The sequence below is a fragment of the Tenrec ecaudatus genome, chromosome 4 (assembly GCF_050624435.1).
Source record: "Tenrec ecaudatus isolate mTenEca1 chromosome 4, mTenEca1.hap1, whole genome shotgun sequence".
Classification (NCBI taxonomy): domain Eukaryota; kingdom Metazoa; phylum Chordata; class Mammalia; order Afrosoricida; family Tenrecidae; genus Tenrec; species Tenrec ecaudatus.
Window position 1 is genome coordinate 75,085,841 of NC_134533.1, and position 21,191 is coordinate 75,107,031.

A 21,191-nucleotide genomic window follows, 5' to 3' on the forward strand; every position below is an offset into this window, starting at 1 on the left:
GCAGCTAGGGTTTAGGGCAATGGAGAAATCTGGCATAGGCTGAAATGAAAATGCAGCAAGAGGTCCAAAATGACTCCCTCTTAAAAGAATGTAGTGATAAGAGCCACACTGGCAAATCCACACAAGGCCATCACGACAGAGCAGAGACAGGGCTGAGTGTTTCCCAGGATCCTTATGCACACTTGAAAGCCCCTCGACAGGCACCAGGACACTGCAAGCCAAGGAGAAGCATCCACAACTTCAGGATATGACTTCAAGGTCAAGAGCATGGATTCTGGACCTAGACTGGGCTTGAATCTCAGCTCCTTCACTTAATAGCTCTGTGAATTAGGGAAGATTCTTTTAACACAGTGTCTCTATTTCTTCATCTATAAAATGGGAATAATTATAGTATCTACCTCAAAGGATTATATGAGTAATATTCATGCAAGGCTTAGAACCAACAGGACCACACTCACTGACTCCAAGTCAATTCTGACTCACAGCAAGCAACCCGAGTAGCTCTGCTCCTGGTTTCCCAGTCTATAACTCTTCATGGGGGCAGACAGTCTTGTCTGTCTGCCACTGGGTTCACACTGCTGACCTTGTGGCGAGCAGTCACACAGGGAACGCATGATGCTACCAGGGCTGTGCCTGATATAGAAGAAGTTCTATGTAAACATGAGCTTATGTTCAAAGTTATACATTTAAGGAGATACCTTTTTTTGAGTATTTCAATAGCAAGTATAATGTGCTTCAAAATCAAGAAACTCAATTAAATCTCTATGATCAACTTACAGATTGCATACGATCTATAGACTGCAAAAACGTTTCTGAGTTTGGGAAAACCAGAGTATATGTCTCAGTTTGGAGGGGTTAACAATAGCCTAAGATACAATAGCTGCTCACAGAGCTGCTGCGAAGACATACAAACAAATAATCCCTTGTTGATGCTGACTCACAGTGACCCTATTGCACAGGCAGAACTGCCCATACGGTTTCCAAAGTTAGGAATCTGTGTGCAAGCGGGGTGTCACAGCTTTCTCTGAGGGCAGCAGAGGGTTCCCAGTGGGCAGCAGAGGGTTCCCACCGCTCACATTTTGGTTAACAGTTGGGGGCTTAACCACTGTACCACCGACAGATGTCCCAAACACGATGCTGTACGCTTCAAGTACATTCTCACATAATCATCGTAAAATTTTGAAGAATCCACTTTTCCTAAACTTTACTGACTCAGAAATTGAGGTCCGGAAAGTAAAATAAGTTACCCAAGAGTACATCAAGATTTGAACTCAACTGTGTTCAGTTTATGAGATCCCAAAATGCATGCTCTTTATACTACATTGACCTTCTAAACCAGTGCATCTATAAAAGCACTTCATACATGACATAGCCTTATACAAATGCAAGATGGTATCAGCCTGAATATCATTTGTAACACTAGCTGACGGTCAAGAGACCTGGGTTCCAATTGGCTGTATGATCTTGAGCAAATGAGTTCTCCTCTCTTGACCTCTGTATGCTCTTGTCAGTCAGTGAAATTGGAACTGAACACTCTAAGGGCCCTTCAGGATCTCACATTCTAGAACTCTGTCATCCGAGGAAAACTATTTCCCTTCCTGTCTTGGCTAAGTCTTTTCACTAATATGACTCATCAGCCATAAAGAAGTTGGCTCTCAGACCAACATCTAAAAAAGGGGCGAGGGGCTGGGGCAGGACCACAAACAACAAACAAATCGTAGGTATGCAAATGAACTTCTCATCACTGGCACACTGCTCCCTCCGCAGATTTAGTATGTTGAACATTTCCCATGGTTTTTCTAAGCTTTTTCTTTCTCACTGTACTTTATGGCATGAGTCAACAGATAGTTTCTGGTGTCTCAGACCCTAAGCTTTATGAATAAGATTGGCATATTTTTGAGACTCTTTCCCCACCCCCACCTCTTTTCCAATGGTGAATTTTTCCCGATGATTATCTTGAAATAATCTGATATTTTTAAAACTATAATTTTGTACAACTATCAATATTTGTATAGTTATGACCAAATACAGTAACTAAATCATTTATTGAGCAGTTACTATATGTTCTTTCACAAACAGAAGGATACAAAGATATATAAAACAAATTTATTCAGGGAGATAGAGTAGTATGGGAAAAAATACTCACACAGTAAAATCCTAGCAAAGTAATGGACAAAATTATATGGAAACATTAGCAAGGGGGTAGTTAATTATTCCTAGCTAGGTGATGCAGTACATTAGGAATCTGGCTGCTACCTGGTTAGTGGTTCGAACCCACAGGCCACTCTGCATGAGGAAGATGAGGCTGCCTGCCTCCATATAAAGACGTACAGCCTTAGAAACCCAATGGGGCAGTTCTACTCTGTCCTCTGGGTCACTGACTTAGAATCAATGCAACAGCAGGGTGGATTGGGCTTAAGCAATGAGTGCTTAAATAAAATGTCAGCAAAAACACCACGACAGGTGACACTGGTTCTGGCAGTGAAAGACGGGTATGCATTTTCTAGGTCAGGAAGGGTGCATGCAGGGGAAGAGAAGTGTGGGGTGTTAGACACAGGGAACCGGGCCAGCAAGGCAAGGAAGGTGGAGACACTGGTTCCTGAGGCTGAAGGAGAGTGGCCAGAGATGAGGTTGTGAAGGCAGCCTAGAGCCGGACTGTGAGGGACCCTGTGTAACGTATAATGGGATCTGAACTTTGCCCAGCAAGCAACAGGATGCCAAGAGTTTTAAATATTCACTTTTCTAAGCCCCTCCCCCTGGCTCCTATGACATCAAGTCCTCTTGCTCCTGCTCATCTCCCCATCGTCTTGGTGAGCACAGACTTCCCTAAGGCCAAGTCCTCAGTGCTCTCGGGTGCTTGGAGTACCACTCTGCACACCTACCTGGGACAGCTCAGCTACCTCTGCAGACTTACCTAAGGCACTGATGGAAATGATACAATCCTGGACCTTAGCTTTTGGGCTTACCATATCAACTTTATTGCATAAACCAGTGTCCTACACCACATCATTAACGTTTTTCTTAACAAACAAAACCAAATCAAATCAAGAAAACTTAATGGAGTTATGAAAAAAAAAAACCCCACCAAAAACCCAAAACCAAACAAACAAAAAAGTCACTACTACTATAGAGTGGATACCAACTCACAGTGCCCCTATAGGACAGGGTACAACTGCCCCTGTGAGTTCCTGAGATTGCAACTGTGTAGGGAGTGGAGTGTGTTTCTCCCTCGGTGCGGCTTGTGGTTTTGAACTGCCGCTCTTGCACAACACAGGCCAATATGTACCCACTGTGCTACCACGACTCCCCAGTGACTCTACTTTCTTGAAAGCACACCTGTTTTTAATGTGCAGTTGCTTTTTGGCAAACATGGAACATGCAGGTAACCAGCAGGACAATCAAGATGTGGACCCTCTCCACGGTCCCCAGGGCACCCTTCACAAGGACCACCCTCCAAGACCTTCAAATGCATACCAGGGACACCAACTGGGGCTAAGTGACCTCATGTGTGATTCACAGCAACAGTCTCCCAGCTGGCCTTCCAGCCTTCCCCTTCCCACCCACCCCCTCCATGGCATTACTTCACTGGTCTTTCTGTTATGGCCAATCAGTTGTTTTGTTCTTAAAACCTCGAAATACCTGTCTACTGTCAGAGCATGACGTCTAAACTTCATCAATCAGTGGCTGAGTGAGATCTTTTAGGACGGCTCTCTGGTTCTGCGTCCCAGCCTCTCACTTGCTTCCTCTCTCATCCTCCAGTCCCCTCGGCCTCTGGGAAGGCATGCTGCTGGGGTAGCAGCTATGAGTTGGCTGGGTACTGCAAGATCCATAGTTCGAGCCCACTCACCCAGAGTTTCCCAAAGTGCGTGATTTTGCCCTCTGGGGGAGCTGGTCTCATTTAGAGGGGGGCGCACAAGAACAGATACCTAAACTTTACCCTGGATTATGGGCTGCAGTCCAAACACTTTTCATTGTTAGAGAGTGCTGAGTAACTTATTTTTCTGAAAAGGGGGTGGGATGGGGTGGTGGTGGGGGTTGGTTAGCACAATTCAGTTTGGGAACCAAGCTTAGTCACTCCACAGAAGAGAGGTGAGGCTGTCTGCTCCCATAAGAGATTTACAGCCTTGGAAATCCCAAGGGGCGGTTCTACTCCGTCCCATAGGGACTCTGCGAGTTGGAAAGGACTCGGTAGCAGTGGTTGATTTTGGTTTGAAGCATCTTGGCAACCCAGGAAAAAGGCAAAGGAACCCCAAATTAACTGAGAAACACCCATATGGACATTAACTTTGAATTGATTAAAACGTCAATTTTTCTTTCCTGCATTGGCCAGACAGGGATTTGTTCGTTGAAGAAAAATTCAGAAATCAATTCAATTTCGTTTTCTCACTTGAGGATAACCTGCTGCATCTAACTTGCTAGACATATCTCCAGATTTCCCTAGACCTATAACTAGGCCCCAAGTGGACAGGGAGGGACACTTCTCCGTGGAAGGGGGCCTGGCATTAGGCGTGCTCAGAGCTGGGTGTGCTGAGTTACTGAGCATCACCTGGGAAAGTGGGCACCAGAGGCCAAGAGAAGGAGGAAGCAGGCCCAGCGAAAGCAGAAGCAGTCTTTCTTCAGAAGTTCACACCAACCGACCACTGGGAACACAGATGTCTGTCAGTGGGACTCCAGCCCTCAGGGTCTGGGGAAGTCTCTGATCTGGAGAATGAACGGACAAACAAAAGCAAGGTACGGTCCAGTCCAAGTACAGCCAAATCCTAGCGAGGGCTGGCACCAGGACCCGGGAGCAGGGCCAGAGCGGTGCAGGAGACAATGGCTCGGAGAGCATGACCTCATGCTGCTGGGGGTTGGGGGGTAGGGCTGAATGTGACCGTGGGGTTCAAAGGCCACTGGCCACGACTACAGAACCAAGCTGGGGACTAGGTGGTCCTGACACCACGTATCCTCTAGGTCTCAGTTCCCAGCCTTCCATCTCATGGATGCAGGAAAAGCACTGCTTCTCCATGGATTCACTTGGGCACACTGAGAAGTGGACATACTTTGAGTTATGTCAAGTATGGAAAAACTATGATTTACTAGGCTAGATAGTACGACACTTTCACAGAGGTCGCCGAAGACCACTGGAAAACACATATTTCTGACAGTTGGGTTCACCACAACAAGAGGAACTGTGTTATTAAAGGGTGGCGGCATTAGGAAGGTTGAGAACCACTGTACTAGACTGTCATTTTGTCAAAAGAAATCAGTCTCTCTCTCACACACACAGACACACACACAGCATCTGAATAAAAGGAGGCCTGGCTACATACAGTTTTATGAAAACTGACTACCTCTTCCTTGTGTTTTCCATTTGGTTGTAGACTGAGGAAACTGCTCCTAACTTAGCACTGATCTACAGCACCCTGCTTTACATATCTGCCCGAGGCACAGGGCGCTTCCACACCATCTTCCCAAGCTGATGCATTGCAATGTGTCCCAACTCCCCAAAAGTTATGTTGAAGTTCAAACCCTTGAACTGTAAATGTGACCCTGTTATGCTAATGACACCATTTGGAAATAGGTGGAACCTAAGCCAAATCCCACCTAAGTCCAAACCTGATCCCAATCAATGCAGTCACATTGTGGCATGGCCAATGAATGCTGCAGGTATCACGGTCTGCGAGAACAGCACACACATCTCCCTTGGAAGGACAGCCGGAATGCTCCTTGGGAAGGAGGACTGGCGAAGAGACATCATCTCACGTGCGTTGGACGTGTCTTCAGGAGAGACCGGACATCATGCTTGGTAAAGTGGAGGGGCCGTAAAGAAGAGGAAGGCCCTCGGCGAGATGGACTGACACAGGGGCTGCAGCGATGAACTCCAACGTAGGAACAATGGCGAGGATGGTGCAGGGCTGGCTGGTGTTTTGCTGCGTGGTTTGCAGGTATGCCTACAGTGACCCCTCGCAGAAGCTGGCCTCAGCCCTTGAGCCAGGTGTCTTATCCAAAAGAAGAAATGGCACGGAAGCCACGTCTGACCTCCCTCAGCCTCCGTGGACACGATGGACTCGCAAGGCAATTCTCAAGTGACCGTGAGGTGGGATCCCCACACATTAGTCTGGGGTGCACAGCAGCTCAAGTCTGCCCATTGCCTCTCAGTCACGCGCTTATGTGACCTCGGGCCAGGAAGCACACGATGATCCCACCCCACTGTCTCACGGTCTCAGGGTGCCGCCCCTCTGCTCCATTCTGGTTGTGGCTCCTTTGCTCTCCCATACAGCCTCTGTGCCTTGGCCGCTGGGCTCGGCCTTGGCAGAGACGGCTCTCAGCTGGTGTTTCTGTACCCTGGATGGTTCCAGGATTCTCTCTCTTCTCGCTTCGGAGGTGGTGCTCTTATATCTAGGGGAGTGGCGACCTAAACTGACCAAACCCCTCTGGAAGTACTTCACACACCCTATTTTCATAGTCTTGTTCAATCATTAAAGAGACATTAAATAAAAATTTTTTTAAAACTGCCACTGAGTTGATGCTGACTTACAGCGACCCTACAGGACAAAGCAGAATTGCCCTTATGGATTTCCGAGACTGTACTCCATTATAGGAGTAGAAAGCCCTGTATTTCTCCTGAGGAGCCGCTGGCGGTTCTGAACAGGTGAGTTTGTGGGTTGCAGTCCAATGCATAACCACTAGGCAACCAAGGCTCTAGAGACATTTGTAGAGGAGCCGCATTTAAGCAACTTTACTTCACCACAAAAGAGCAGGATGGAGACACACAGTTGGGGAAGACAGATACCATGTGATGACGGGGACAGGCGCCCTAAGCCTAGAACGCCAAGAACTGCTGGCAGATGTCAAGACACCAGGGTAGAGGCTCCCAGCCATAACGGACACGGTCGAGACCCCGGTTTGGATGGTAGCCTCTGCAGCTGTAAGGAAACGGATTCCTGCTGTTCAGCCATCCCCGTGCGGTACTTTTCTGCTACCCGAGCTGAGCCACCAGGCCACCACTGGACAGGAGAAGGGACAGGCCAGCAGGGCAGCTCTGGCTTGCAGCACTTGAGCTCCCCCCCCCCCACCACTGCCACTATTCAAAGCAGCCTCTGCTCACATTTTAGATGCAGGAATAGTCACGGACTAGGAGCCTGGTGGTGCTTTTCCAAGAGCGCACAGGCTTGCTGATGGGAAGGTGGGTGGTTCCACACACCAGTTGCTCCTTGGGAGGAAGCCCAGGCTGGCTGCTCTTGTAAGGACTTACAGCCTCGGGATGTCACATAGGGCTGTGCTGAGTCAGTCTAGATCTAGATGGCTGTGGGTTTGGAGTGCATAGAGTCCCTGATTTATGACACAGGCAAGCGGCAACGACCCCCCTTTACTTTCTGGTTTCTACATTTTGTTGTCAGTCATGTGCACGGCAGGCGTTATCTCGGAGATACGGTGGTGGGTTCAGTGCCAGACCACCGCAGCTAAATGAACACCTCGCTAAAGAGAGTCCCAGCCACAGTCAGTGGGGCTTCTGTGTGCACGACAGCTGTGTACCGCCATCGATTACACGTGAGTTACGAGCACATGTGGGACACGAGGGTAAGGCGCTGCAAAAAACGGTGGCCAAATGAAAGTGCTGGATAGCAGAGTTTCTCCACGGATCTCTGAAGCTCCCTTGGACTGTGGAAACTGACAGGCAGATACCAAGTCAGCCCCTGCGGCTGGGGAAACAACGCCAAGAGCCTGACTCCACACAGAGCGGCACAAACCAGGGGTCTGTAGAGGTGTGCATTCCCTGCGCAACACACGAGAGCAGATACACCTGTACAGGCGAGAGGGCAGCACACCATCGGCTGACGGGGGTCATTCACGGTGCGCAATGCAATGATTTCCTGTTCAAAGTGCTGCTGTAGAGCAGGCTCTGATAATGAAACAAGGGAGGCACCCGACTTACTTAGGCATGGCCTGGCAGAGCCCTTGGTCAGGGACTACCTTCACAGTGGTTCGTGTAGGAGTTGGTTACAAGCTTCACATAACAGAGGCTTTGTTGCTGGGTCCTTGTCTGTCCATTGCCATTGTTTTTTGAGTTTAGCTGCATAGGGAAACCGGCAGACGGTCACTGGATTAATGATTTCCTGGGGGGCTTGAAGGTGAGGGTGGGCGAAACGAGGAGTCAACCTCAATGGTTATAAGAAGAAAACGTTTTCAAGCTGATTGTGGCGATCGTGGAGATCGTGGCACAACCTTTCTTGACCTGAGTGAACTGCTGAATTGTATGACATGTCAATATAATTGGGAGTGGGTGGGTGGAAGAGATTTGAAAGTCACTGGTCTGGCCCTAAACTAGAGTTAACTGTTGGCAGAAGCTGAGACCGACATACAGACTCAGTTAGGGGTGTTGACATTAAAGAGATGCGATGGCCATGTCTGCTGGTGTAGGTAACGGGTGCTTTATCCCAATCAAGATCTTCACCAGTACATGGTCACTTATACTCTCAACACAAAGCCTTCATTCTACTTCCCGTCAGAAATTAGAGTTAGACTGGGGCTTTGGGAACATTTCTTCCCTTCCTTCAGGACAATCAGAAGCAAGGTGGTGGAATGAGGTGGGGAGATTTTGAGGGGTTCTTGGGAATCATCTGAAGGTTCTGCTGACTAGGAGTTGGAGAGAGGAGGTTCCCATCTCTGAGAGTCTGTGGGTCTTTGGGAGTTCAAGGAAGATTTTACCTTGGCTGGCTGGCTGGGCTGGCGAGGGGAAGGCTCAGGGCTTATAATTAAGAGATGAGTGTTAGGTCCCACCCTGTCACCTTCTCTCCTCCCCAGTGAGTGATCAGGGTTCCTCTGTGGACCAAGCATGGATCCTCTCCCAGGATCCGGCTGACAGGTCAGTGGGGATTTCTATGAGGTTCACGTCCCAACTCACGATCTAATGTGGGGCGGCCAGACGTCCATGCAAGCAAAAATCAACACGCACAAATTTTTTTTTTAAATGGAGGAAAGTCTGCTATTTCAGAATGATTTAAAATAACATCTCTTTTCTTTTTTCAAAGGTATAAGCATTTTCAGAGCTGGCTGGAAAAGTAGTCTGGGTGTTTATTTTCCTCATTGTCTCAGTGGAAAAAAAAGGGTGGGTGATTCAGACATCAGCCTCCGCCTCTGGGTTAGGAACCGGGTCGGTCAGTTGGTCGGGCGCCATGCTGTCCTTTGCTCCTCCAGAGACTTGCCTTGGCCAGGAATAAGCAGCCTATTACCTCCCACATGTGTGCTCAGCTTCCAACAAGGGTCCCCCGAGGAGCTGAATGATCTGAGTTCATTAAAAACACACACACACACACACACACACACACACACACGGAACAAGGGAGAAAAGGCTCTCCCTCCCAGGAATGAGGAGGGAGAATGCCTTCTTCTCTCCCCACCCGACTCCATTCCCAGCTTCTCCTGGGCTCTCCCCTCACTGTGCCTCACAAGGGAAGGAACAAGGGCAGGAGAAGGCATCTGAGTGGCTCTACCTGTGGTCAGAAACCCGGCTGGAATAACGGAGCCTAACCTTTCAGGCACCAAGCATTCTCTAGGGAGAGGAAGGAATTGTTTGGAGGCCCCCAAGGACATCCCTGGGATGGCCAACATTTCCCTGAAAGTGCTGTCCCCAAGGGTGTCGGTTGGTCCCAGTTGAGACCTCGGGCTTAAAATCTCTTTGCTGCTGAGCTACTCAGGAGGCCTCCGGATTAGGAGGAGGTTAGCTATTTACAGGCATTAAAGGGCAGCCTCGCCCACATTGTTCTGTGACAAGGTGGGGAAGAGATGAAGATGAGTTGGTCGGTCCCCTGGGGAGTCTTCATCCCCTGAAGCTAGACATGCAACTGCTGTGAAGTGCTTGCCAAGGAGTTTGAGAAGGAAGGAAAAATAAAAGCTGAAATAATAGAGAGGAGGAGGAGGAGGCAGCGGCTCTGGCCTTCCTTCAGAAATCCTGCCGAGTTACAAGAACGGGGCTCTGGTGACACGAGCTCTCCGAGCTCTCGTTCATAGTTTGGCTCTTCCGAGACAACACTCATGTGGTCTTGCTCAGTCGTCCTCGGGGGTTAATATTCACGCACAGACAAGCATTTTCCTTCCAAAGGAGTCAGTTCTCAGTGATTTACCAATTCTTGCTTCTCCTCCTCCCTCTTGGCTGTCTATCTTCTGGCTAGTTGGTGTCTCAGAAGCAGCTGTGGTAAACAGGTCTGAGAAGAGGGCTCGGGACGACTGAGGAGTGAGAGCAGCCAGGCCTACAATGGGGCTAAGGCCTTGGCTTTTATACCGAGTGTCTTGAAACCTCAGTTTCTAGGACAGATGCTAGTGGTCTCCTTCCTATCCTATTTTGTTTGTTTCCTTATGAAATGGGTCCCAGGGGTTTTCGGGACTATAAAGTTCTCAAAAAAGAACAGATATTTAAATGATATCCTGTTCACAGTGCCCTACAGATATCATCATTACCATGACGACAACCATTGCACAGAACGTTTGTTTCTATTCATTTTCAGAATGTTTACAGGTGTAGCCAGACGAGCCCCTCACAGCAATCTGAGAGGGGGGACTGTTTCATGTTCCAGATGATGATTAAAGAGTCTCAAAGAAATAACATCGGCGATACCACATCACACAGCAAGTTCAACAGCAGGGCTGGCGCTCAAGCATAGAGAGAGCCTGCCTGCATCTGTGAGCATGTGATAGTGGCTGCGCCAGTCCTGGAATGACAACTGAAGGCAAGAAGCAGGGAGGGGTGAAAGGGAAGGAAAGGTCCTGGGCCTTGAGGATTCAAAAGGGATGAGGGCTTTCCTCACAGTGGCTGACTCCTGAGGCCATGAATAATTCATCAAAGCGCCCTGCTGAGAGTGGATTCCTTTTGTGTTTGCTATGTCTGCTCAGGGACAGCTGCCCACAACTGGGCCACAAATGTGAGGCCTTGGGCCTGCCTACCCACTGACACAGCTCAGGACGGCTCTCGGCTTCCTTAGTCTGAGGACTTGGAGGCTATTTCGAGTCCCAGAGAAGTGGGGTTCCCACTTGGGCTGTGCACACACACGCCACGCTCCCACCCTCACCTCCCGCACATGGGATACAGCGTGGAGATCTGTTCTTGGAATTGCTTTTCCTTCTGGTCTTCTGGGTTTCTCTTGGAAATTGTTCTCTATCTGGAGGCTGCCACTTCCTCTGCCCGTATGTCGATACTCAGACAGTCTCACTCCCGCTCTGCTCTTCCTCCTCCGGCTCGTACCCCACACAGTTTCTGGCTGGGATCTGTAAGGACTTCGAGGTGCCTGGCAGCAGAAATCAGACACTGGGGGTGGCAAACAGGAAAAAAGACTCCATCTGTTGCAGAGCCTCTTCCAGTTGAAATGTAAAAACAGAAGTGTGTGTGTGTCTACATGGAATCCATCCCAACTCTTAAAAAACAATACTGTCCTGAGATGGTCTTTAAAACTTAAACCAAAAACAACCCCGAGTTTTTCTTACAACCAAACATTAAACTTAACTAGTTCAAAACAAAAAAAAATCTGCCTTGACCCGGTGCTCTTTTAAGATCTATTGGGAACAAGACTCGCAAGACTCCGCAGGACACTCCGGAGTGGCTGGGGTTGGCTCTGGCACACTGCACCGTAGCCCTGGGCACAAGAGAAGGAGGCCGTGCCCGGTCCTGCCCCCTCCTCACATTGGCTGCTATGCTTGGGCTTATTGCTACAGCCACTGACTCATCCACTTTGTTGAAAGGCTTCTGCTTTTTCATTGACTTCATACTGTACACTTTCCAGGGACTGGTCCCTCCTGGTAACACGGCCAAAGTATGTGGGAGGAAGTCTCGCCATCCTTGACTCTAAAGGGCATTCTGCTCTACTTATAGTCAGACAGATCTGTTCGTTTTTCTGGCAGTCCCTGGCATGTAGTCAACACCCCAGTTCAAACGCGTCAATTCTTCCTCTACCTTCTCATTCCCTGTGCAGGTTTTACAGGCATGGGAATCTTGTGGGGCAGTAAATTTATGTGAAAGGAAGGGCAGAGTGGTGGTGTCACGGGCTGTCACCAGTGTCACTGAACAGGACATGGAGAGATGCTGGATTGGTGTGTGCGCTGCTGTGTGCGTTCTCAACTACAGCACCAAAGGTCAATTACAAAAGGGTGCATGCTCTGTGCATTCAAGGGGCTCCCATCTCTGTCAGATGATGCAGTGAGTAGGGGCACAGGAATGAGCAGGTCTAAAAGATAGCCCTACATGTGAATGGTCCTGTGGAAAAGAAGCAATTTGAGGTGCTGTTAACGCACCCATGGAGAAACAGAAGCACTGGGTGAGAGAAACCAGAAGTATTTTACCCTTATTGTACAGGAAGACACGGAGACTTTGATCACACGGTTATGATATGAATTCGTGTAATCTTGCTTCCAGCCCACGGACTCACCAGTGGAGCCTAACTACTGCATTAAAGACACTGAAATAGTAATGTTCCAACCGAGCAACCTGAGCAATCCAGATGGGTAAGCAGTGGGAACCTACGCCAGCTGCAGGACCCCTGGTGGAAGAAGTCAGGGGTGCTTCCATTCCAAAGGGACACAAATATTCAAGCTTGGTTCTGGCACTGGTTTGCCTTCCCCGAGGATAAAGACCACAAGAAAGCACAGTACAATGGAAAAGTAGACCTGGATGACAAGAGAATCCTAACATTGTCATTTCCTAGCTATGTGACCTTGGGTCAGGATCACTACCTCAAAGAACCACTGTGAATGTTTAGTTAGAATTTACTTTTCACCAAGTAGACACTCAGTAAATAATTGCTTCTTTCTGTGGCCCTTGAGGGGAGATCGTAAAGAGTGCTCCCCAAGTAAGGCAGAGGCTAGCTCTCAGAGCCAGGTGAGGGGCCCTTTACAAAGAGGCCCCAGGAAGCGGAGAGTTCCATCCAGGAAGGATTCCAGGGGGTGATGAGAGTTGGGTACCTTGTGTGACCCAGCCCAGGGGGACAGAGGGAGGGAGGATGGAGAGAGCTAGTCCTGCAGAAGGCAGAAAATGCTAGCCAGAAGGGAGAAATCACCCAGTTTGCTTATTTGAAAAACAGAAATAAAGTTGATAGATGATTAAATGATATATGAAGGGACTTTAACCGTGGGTGGAACAATTCTATTATCTTTTCATTCATGGATATTTGGGAAGGTACTTAAGCAAAAGTAGGTGGTCTAAGGCTAACTTCCTTCTTACGGCTCTTCTGAGTCTGACTCTGGGCTAATTAAGTTCTTTAGCAGTTTCATTGGCACTTCATCCACATATCATAAACTCGACATTCAACCTTATCAAGAGGAGTTGTAAAATCCTGACCACAGGCGATGAAGTTCTAATTCTTTACCTTAAGGTTTTCGATAATTAATCCTTTTAAGAATGACACTAAATTAAAACCTAACTCACTGTGTGACTGAATCTCAAAGTACACCTGATTCTTCTCTGAGAAGGAAGAAAAACCTACTGTTTTCACCAGAAAGATCTCACAGAGAACCCTAACGTTCTGTCATTGATAACTTCCTTACTCTGGTAACTAAACCACTAGCTATCTGATCAAATCAACCCCTTTAACATTTTATGGGAAACAGTCTTTAATGAGCTAAGTCTTTGACAAAACACCCACTTGGTCATTTGTCACTCCTTTAATCCTTTCCAGTGGAGTCCTGGTGGTACTGTAGGTTAGGTGTGGGGACAAGGTCAGCAGTTCAACCCCACTAGGCACTCTATGAGACAAAGACGAGGCTCTGATCTTGTGAGGATTCATAGTCTTGAGAACCCTATAAAGGGTCACTATGTGTCAGAATGGACTCAGTGAAAGGAAGTGGAATCACCCTGGGCCATCCCTCACCTCTCTGAAAGATTCCATTCTCGATGAAAAACCAGGACACCGGTGGGTTTGTGTGTGTGTGTTCTTTCCCTCCTGCTCTTCTATTTCCCCTACCATTGCTATTTTTGTAGTGGTTGTTAGTTAATTTTTTTATCAGAAACAAAATATATAAAAAACAAAATTCGTGAAGCCTGCCACTGACAAAGATTTGGGGAAAACCATAAATTCCACACAGGGAGTAAAGAGTATACCAAAGAACAAGGTGCATGAGGGCTCATTATCTTTCCCTAAGGAAGATAAAAGTCACTTTTCCCTAAGGAAGGTGAAAACCACAGAATCCCTCTGACTCAGACTTATCCTATGGACAACAAAACCAAGTAAGGTGAGGGTCCTGTGCCTGCCACCCCCTCACAGCTGTTACCAAGGAGGCCCTTTGCCAGTCCAGTCCATGGAGGGTCCTCCTCTTCCTTGGATGACCTTCAACTTTATGAAGCACAGTGTTCTTTTCCAGGTACTGGTCTCACCCAGTCACATGTCTGAAATATGTGGGACAAAGCCTGGCATCCTCACTTCTAAGGATGATTCTGTTTGTACTTCTTTCAAGACAGATCGGTTGGTTCTTCTGGCAGTGTTCTTTACCAACACCATAACTCAAAGGCACTGCTCATTCTTCAGTTTTCTTCATTCATTCCTAGATTCTGCGTGTGTATGCTGTGATTACAAATACCAGGACTTGGGTCAAATGCACCTTGGTCCTCTAAATGACATTCCTGCTCTGACACACCAGAGAGAAGTTGTTTGGTTTCTTGACTGCTGCTTCCACAAGTGCTGATTTTAGATCCAAGTAAAACAAAATCCTTGGTACTTTAATCTTGTCTCTGTTTACCATGTTATTAACCTATTGGTCCAAGTCTGAGGACTGTTTGTTTTCTTTACATTGAGTTGCAATCCATAGTGAAGGCTTGGTTCTTTGATCATCATCAGTTAAGTGCTTCAAGTCTTCTTCACTTGCAGCAAGTGAGGTTGTGTGTGTTCTTCATATAGTCCCATTTCTCAGATTATTTGCTCAGCATGTATATTGAATATATATGGTGAAAAGATACACCCTTGACACACACCTTTCCTGACTTTAAATCATGCAGTTTCTCCTTGGTCTGTTTGGATGGCTGCCTTCTGGTCTGTGTATAGGCTCCACAGGATCAAAATCAAGTGATTCGGAAGTTCCATCTTTTCAATGTTATCCACAGTTTGTTTTATGATCCACATAGTTAAACGCCTTTGCATAGTCAATAAAACACAAATAAACATCTTTCTAGTATTCTCTGCCGTTAGCCCAGATTCACCTGACAGCAATGCTATCCCTTCTTCTGAGTCCAGCTTGAGTGTGAGTAGGTCCCTGTCAATGTACAGCAGCACCCACTTCTTGAATTGTCATCAGCCAAACTTTACTTGTATGTGATATTATGAGGCTGGCCCTAATTCCAGTGCTTCCAAAAGCTGACTGGTTAGCAGAATCAGCCAAGAAACTTTTTTTTTTAATGGATATCTATTCTCCCATAAAATTCCCATTTACTAAGAAGAATTCATTCAGTGTTGTTTGTTTTAGTATGAGGTCGTTAGTTTACTGTGTCAACCTGGCCGATAAACACATGTGGTATTAATTGAAGGGTAGAAGGATAAATGGCTTGGTGAGCCTCGTCTTTCTAGTTCTCGGGTCTCTTGCTTTGTGATGGTTGGACCAGGGTGCAGCTGCCTTTGCCAGTTCCTGCTACAGCTGGCAAGGCTCACTTCCTGCAAGACATCCCTGAGGAGTGGCTACATGGACCTACCTCCCTGGGTGCTGGAGCAGCCGTGTGGAGACCCCTGCCAGCGCTGAGATGCTTACACGCTCACTAACTCGACTATCCTCCTGCAGTCGGCATCATTGTGTCTGTTTTGTGAGATGGAGAAGGACTTTGTGGATTGGTGTTGGAATATGGGTTACTGGGCTAATGTTGGACTTGTGGGCTTGGGCAGCACTGGGTTGGGATGTTTTTTTGATGCACACTTAACCTTTATATAAAACTCTCTCTTATACATGAGTTTCTGTGGATTTGTTTCTCTAAAGTACCCAGACTAACACATAGTCTATTCACACAGTTGTACAACTATTACCATTATTTAGTTCCAGAACATGTTCATCACCCTAGAAAGAAACCCCATACCCATTAGTCACTTTCCACTTGCCACCACCTCAGCCCTCGGAAACCAACAATCTATCTTCTGTTTTTATGGATTTTCCTACCATGGGCAGTTCATGTAAGTCACAAAGTCCGTGTTTTATTTATAACTATTTTCTTTCACTTAGCATCATGTTTTGCAAGTTCATCTATGTGGGAGCAAAAATCAGGACTTCATCCCTTTTTCGCATTGAAGAATATTCCATTATACAAGGAGGCTTCAAAAAGTTTGGGGCAAACTTTCCTTTTCTTTTAACTCAGTTTTTACACAGGCTTTTTGAAGCCCCGTGATATGTACATGTAGCTAATACATTTGTTTATCCATTCGTCAGTTGATGGACACTTGGGTGGTTTCCACTCTCTGGCTTCTAGGAAACAGTGCTGCTGTGAACACGTATGTACAGGATCATGTGTGACCACGGTGTCAGCTCTTGGAGACTATACTTAGGCTACGTGGTGACTCTATGTCTAAATTTTTCAGTAACCACCTCCGTGTTCTCAATTAGCTGTGCCATTTCATATTCCCACAAGCAATGTATGTTGATTCCAATTTCTCCACATCTTTAAGTTCTCATTCTCTCTCTTTTTCCCAGTTATCCTTTCTGGAAGTAATATCTCATAGTGGTTTTGATTTGCATTTCCCAAAATGGCTAAATAATGTGAGTATCTTATGTGTTTCTTGGTTATTTGTGTATCTTCTTTGGAGAAGTGTATTAAAATCACTTGTCCACTTAAAATTGGGTTGTCTCTTTTGGAGAGTTACTATGGGTGCTATAAGAGTTCCTATATAATCTGGATATTAGAACCATATCAGCTATATGATTTGAAAATACTTTCTCCCATTCTGTGGAAAGCATTTTCTGATAAACTCTTGATGCCTCAGTATCAATCAACTCTAGTGAATCACCATCTATTTGTTAAGCATAGCGTTTTTCAGGTGACACTCATGACCTGCCAGGCTTGGGGACCAATGAATCCAGCGTAGAGTTTGTCAACCAGTACTGTGCACTTAACACCTGGGGATCTTAGGAAAACACTGATCAAGGTAAATAGAAAACTGGTGGGAAGTAATAGATGCGGCCGACAAGATCCTTGGATGCATACCAAAATTAGTGGGGCAAGTTTTAGGGAAACACAATGGGTGCATAGCATCCAAGTATCATCTCCAAATGTTTATTAATGGCAAGAACAAGGATAGTAATGTCACAGTGGAGAAACCTGGCAGAGAACGCCTTAGCCAAGTGATCGACGTTACCATGACTGGTAAGAAAGCATACTGGTATCAGGTGCTTCCTGAGCCTATGGGCCAAGACAGGCTCAGCATCTTTGTGGTTTGTCGCCTTTGTCAGCTACCAGTATGTTGTCTTCTAAGAACCGGTAATCCTCAATGTAATCACGATAAAGGAAATCAGACAAGTCCAAATTGGGGGACAGTCTACAAAGTACCCATAAGTACTTTTTATAAGTGTCAATGTCCTCGCTGGAAAAGCCTCAGCGATAGGACAACCAACTCTAATGTGGCACCCTGGATGGTGTCTGTAACAGCAGGTACACGAAAACCAGGCCAAAGCCAAGTCAGGTCTACAGCTTAGTTAACAGCATGGCACCAATATTACCAGCTTAGTGCTGATAACTGGACCGTGGCTAAGTAAGATGTTAACATGGGGGAAGCTGAATGGAGGGTATATGGGATCTTGCTGCACTATTTTTGCAACCTGTCTGTAGGTGTAAAACAATTACAAAAGAGAAAGCTTTTGTAACTATGCAGGTTCTGATGCTTCGGATCTGTGCATTTCTCACACGCCCCCAGGAAAGGCTGCTGCTGCAGGTCCTGGGTGGTCCCCCACTTTATCTGGCATCAGAATTGACTTGCCGGTTGTGTAAAAACCCACCACAGGGCCCAACCAACAGAGTTTCTCATTCACTAGTCCTGGGATGGGGTCCCAGTATTTATTATACTTCTGGCAAGCCCACACATGGCGTCAATGCTTCTGATAAGCTCAGGATGCTTTTTGCATTTTTAAAGCACAGGAAAAATACGAATATGAAACAGACTAAGAGATTGACAGAAATGGGTGTGAGGCCTGGACCCCTGCTACTCAGAGGGAGGCTGTAAAGAAACAGCGATGCCCAGGTCCCACCTTATTTAATTGACGTGGCATAGGTTCTGGGCATCCATATTTCAAAACTCCCACGTGCAGGTTGGATGACAGTTGATTTAGACCATCGACTCAACTCAGACAAGAGCCTGTGCCGTGACCATCAAGAGAAGCAGGCATCCGTCCCAGACAGATGTGAAGCAACGCTCTCTGCCTGGGCTGGCACCCTGCAGCTCGAGAGCCACAGGCAGCCCTTTGGGTACGGACATATGGCGCTGAGGTAAAATTGAAAATGACAACGAGACGATCATAGTTTCAGTTAAAGGATACTTGTTTGTAAACATCTATTTATGGCTCTCAAATAATGTTTAAATTGTTGTGAGGGACAGGATTGGCTCTTTGGTCTCTAACATTTGCCAGTCCTTGCTCTGCGCAATTGAAAAGTCATTTCAAAAAGTTGAATCGCTCCTTCTTTAAGCTGTCCAAATCCAAACTCAGGGCACCGTTTCCTCTCCTAGCCTCCCTGCTACCATGACGGACACTGGCTGGAATGTCAGTGACCATCACAAAGGGCCCTTACAATAAAGGACTGCATGTAAGTGTGTAGCTCTCTAAGGAAGGTGTGCAATAGGTGGAGTATTGGGAACAGGGAGGGGGCGGATCATAAAGGGGATCAAGATGTGATTGGTCTATGGTAACAGGGTTCAGAGCAGGAGAGGGAGAAGGGGAGAGGTGCGGAACTGAGCAATGAGCACGGCATTGCGGTCCCTGAAAAGAAACACCACGAAGCACCTGTTGCTTTATCCCAGCCCCTGTTTTTCTTGGTTCCCCATTTGAGCACAGTCAGGACCAGGAGTTCTAATATTTGGGCACCCTCTTCATTTCCCTGTTTTGCAGAGTGGTCCTCAAGGCATTCCCTTTACTGCTCGTACCCTCCCAAGAGGAGAGAGAGCTTCAGAGAGGAACACTTGCCTACAGCCTGCCCCCTCTGCTCAAGGAATCTGAGAGCCAACCTCCAGGTCTCCGCTAACACGCACCTCACCCAAACCCCTTCTGAAAAAGGCCTGTGCTGGTCCACATACCTGTGCCCTCCTCGGCCTGGTTGAAGCCACAGATCTGGCAGATGCTCTGTACCCACTTATTCATGTCCTCCTCTGTCTCAGCCACCAGGTAAAAGGTCCGCTCACTGGTCTTGATGTCAAACACAAAGCTGTCCTGCAGCGCCTTCTTGTTGAAGGTCAGGCCTGCATCCACCTGCTCACAGAAGTTCAGGTTGATGACCCGCAGGGGCTTTTTGGAGTGATCATTCTTGTAGTATTCCAGAACATCTGGGTCACCACTCATCCGGCCACTCCGTAGGATAAACCAGCGTTTCTTCCAGGCCTGGATTCCACGCAAAAGGAGTAAAAAGAGGGGAAATGAGTTGTCAGTGTTTTCAAAGCAAGGGACAGATAGATCTTTATAAACGACGAGGTTGAGGATGGGGAATAATTGTATTTTCTCAAAAATGGAGGATGATTTTAAGACGCATATTCATGTAGCATTTCACTGTACAAATAGGGTCTCGTGACTAACAAGTGAGATGTGGCTATGACGGCTACTGCAATAAAGTGGCACTCGGCTAGACCATGATTCTCTATTTTAGGCAACTATCCTCCTCTGTGACCCGATGGAAGGAAGTTTCCTTGAGGGTGTGGCCTGCACCCAGTATCTATGGATGTCCTAGCAAAGTATGCATTCTCTTCGTTGATCCTGCACCTGCCTCATCATTATCCAACCTCTGATTATGGGGCAGGAGCCAACAGCTTGTTGTAGGACCTGCCAAGTTTGAGGGACTTACAGTCTCCACAGCTGCAAGAGCCATTTTCTTGATATCCGTCTCTCTCTCTCTCTCTCTCTCTCTCTCTCCACACACAGACACACACTCACTCACTCACTCACTCACTCACTGATTTTGCTTTTCTAGAGAACACAGCAGCATTTCGACTTTTCCCCCCAAAATCGTTTTATTAGGAGCTAATACAGATATGCCATTCCATAGCTCAGTCACATCAAGCAGGACTATACGATTTCTACCACAATCAGTTTGAAAACATTTTCTTCCTTCTTGAACTCCCTGATACCAGTGCCCCTTTCCCCCCTTACTCCCCAGGAACCCCTATTCTACTTGTCTACAGGTTCGTTCCAAGGTTTCCTACCAAAAGGCTAGATGAAAATTACAACAACTTTACAGCCACTGCCCCTTTGGCTAGAATGCAGACGCAAACCCAAAGTACTTTTAGGCAGGGGGAACCTGCCAAACCATAGCAGCTCCTCAGTTTATAGGCTGGGACCCACACTGACACACAGTGAGTTGGAACAATAATGTCATGCAGTAATTAATGAAAACAAGTTTCCTGATTTTCAGTACAGGTTTTTTTTTTCTTTCTTAAACCGATCCACGATGCCTTGGAAGAATCGGGGGGGAAAATTCTCGCAATATTTATCTGATGCACACAACTTAAGGATTTTGGGGGAGTACTTATCTATAGGGTATCTATCTATATTTATACTACTGTCTTGTTATATACTAAAAACTCATTGAGTATTACTGAGTGAATACACTCCTGATCCCATTCCACACTACAGAATTTGAACACTTGATCACCCATTACACATTCTCTTTCTTATACTGTATTTTATATTCCATCTCTTCTACAAAACTAAGCAATCTGTGAGCAGATATTACACAAAGTGGTAAAACCCACCAAAAACTCCAACTCATAGCCATCAACTCAATGCCGACGCATAGAGACCCTATGGTGACAAGACTACATATCATAGACCTTCTTGGGTTGCGTCTATGCCTTGCTCTTTGCTGGGTGCTTTTAAATTAAGTCATTTACCTCTTCAGATCTAGCCTCGTCTATATAATGAGAGTCATCGTGCTACCACCTGCCCTACCTCACATAATTGGTTTCTGTAATGCAAATGAGCAGTTGTTATTTGTTTGGTTATTATCACAATTCTTAACCACATGGGGCCAACACTCAATTGACCCTGTATCTTTTTACTCTCAT

At 46.7% G+C, this 21,191-nt stretch overlaps 1 protein-coding gene across 1 annotated transcript in view; it reads right to left on the reverse strand.

The window, feature by feature from the left end:
- GAB2 (GRB2 associated binding protein 2) overlaps positions 1-21,191 on the reverse strand; it is a 182,286-nt gene that overhangs the window by 41,381 nt on the left and 119,714 nt on the right. Inside the window, exon 2 of the mRNA XM_075546351.1 lies at positions 19,215-19,515. Coding sequence (XP_075402466.1) covers positions 19,215-19,515 — 301 coding nt within the window. The remainder of the gene's footprint in view (positions 1-19,214; positions 19,516-21,191) is intronic.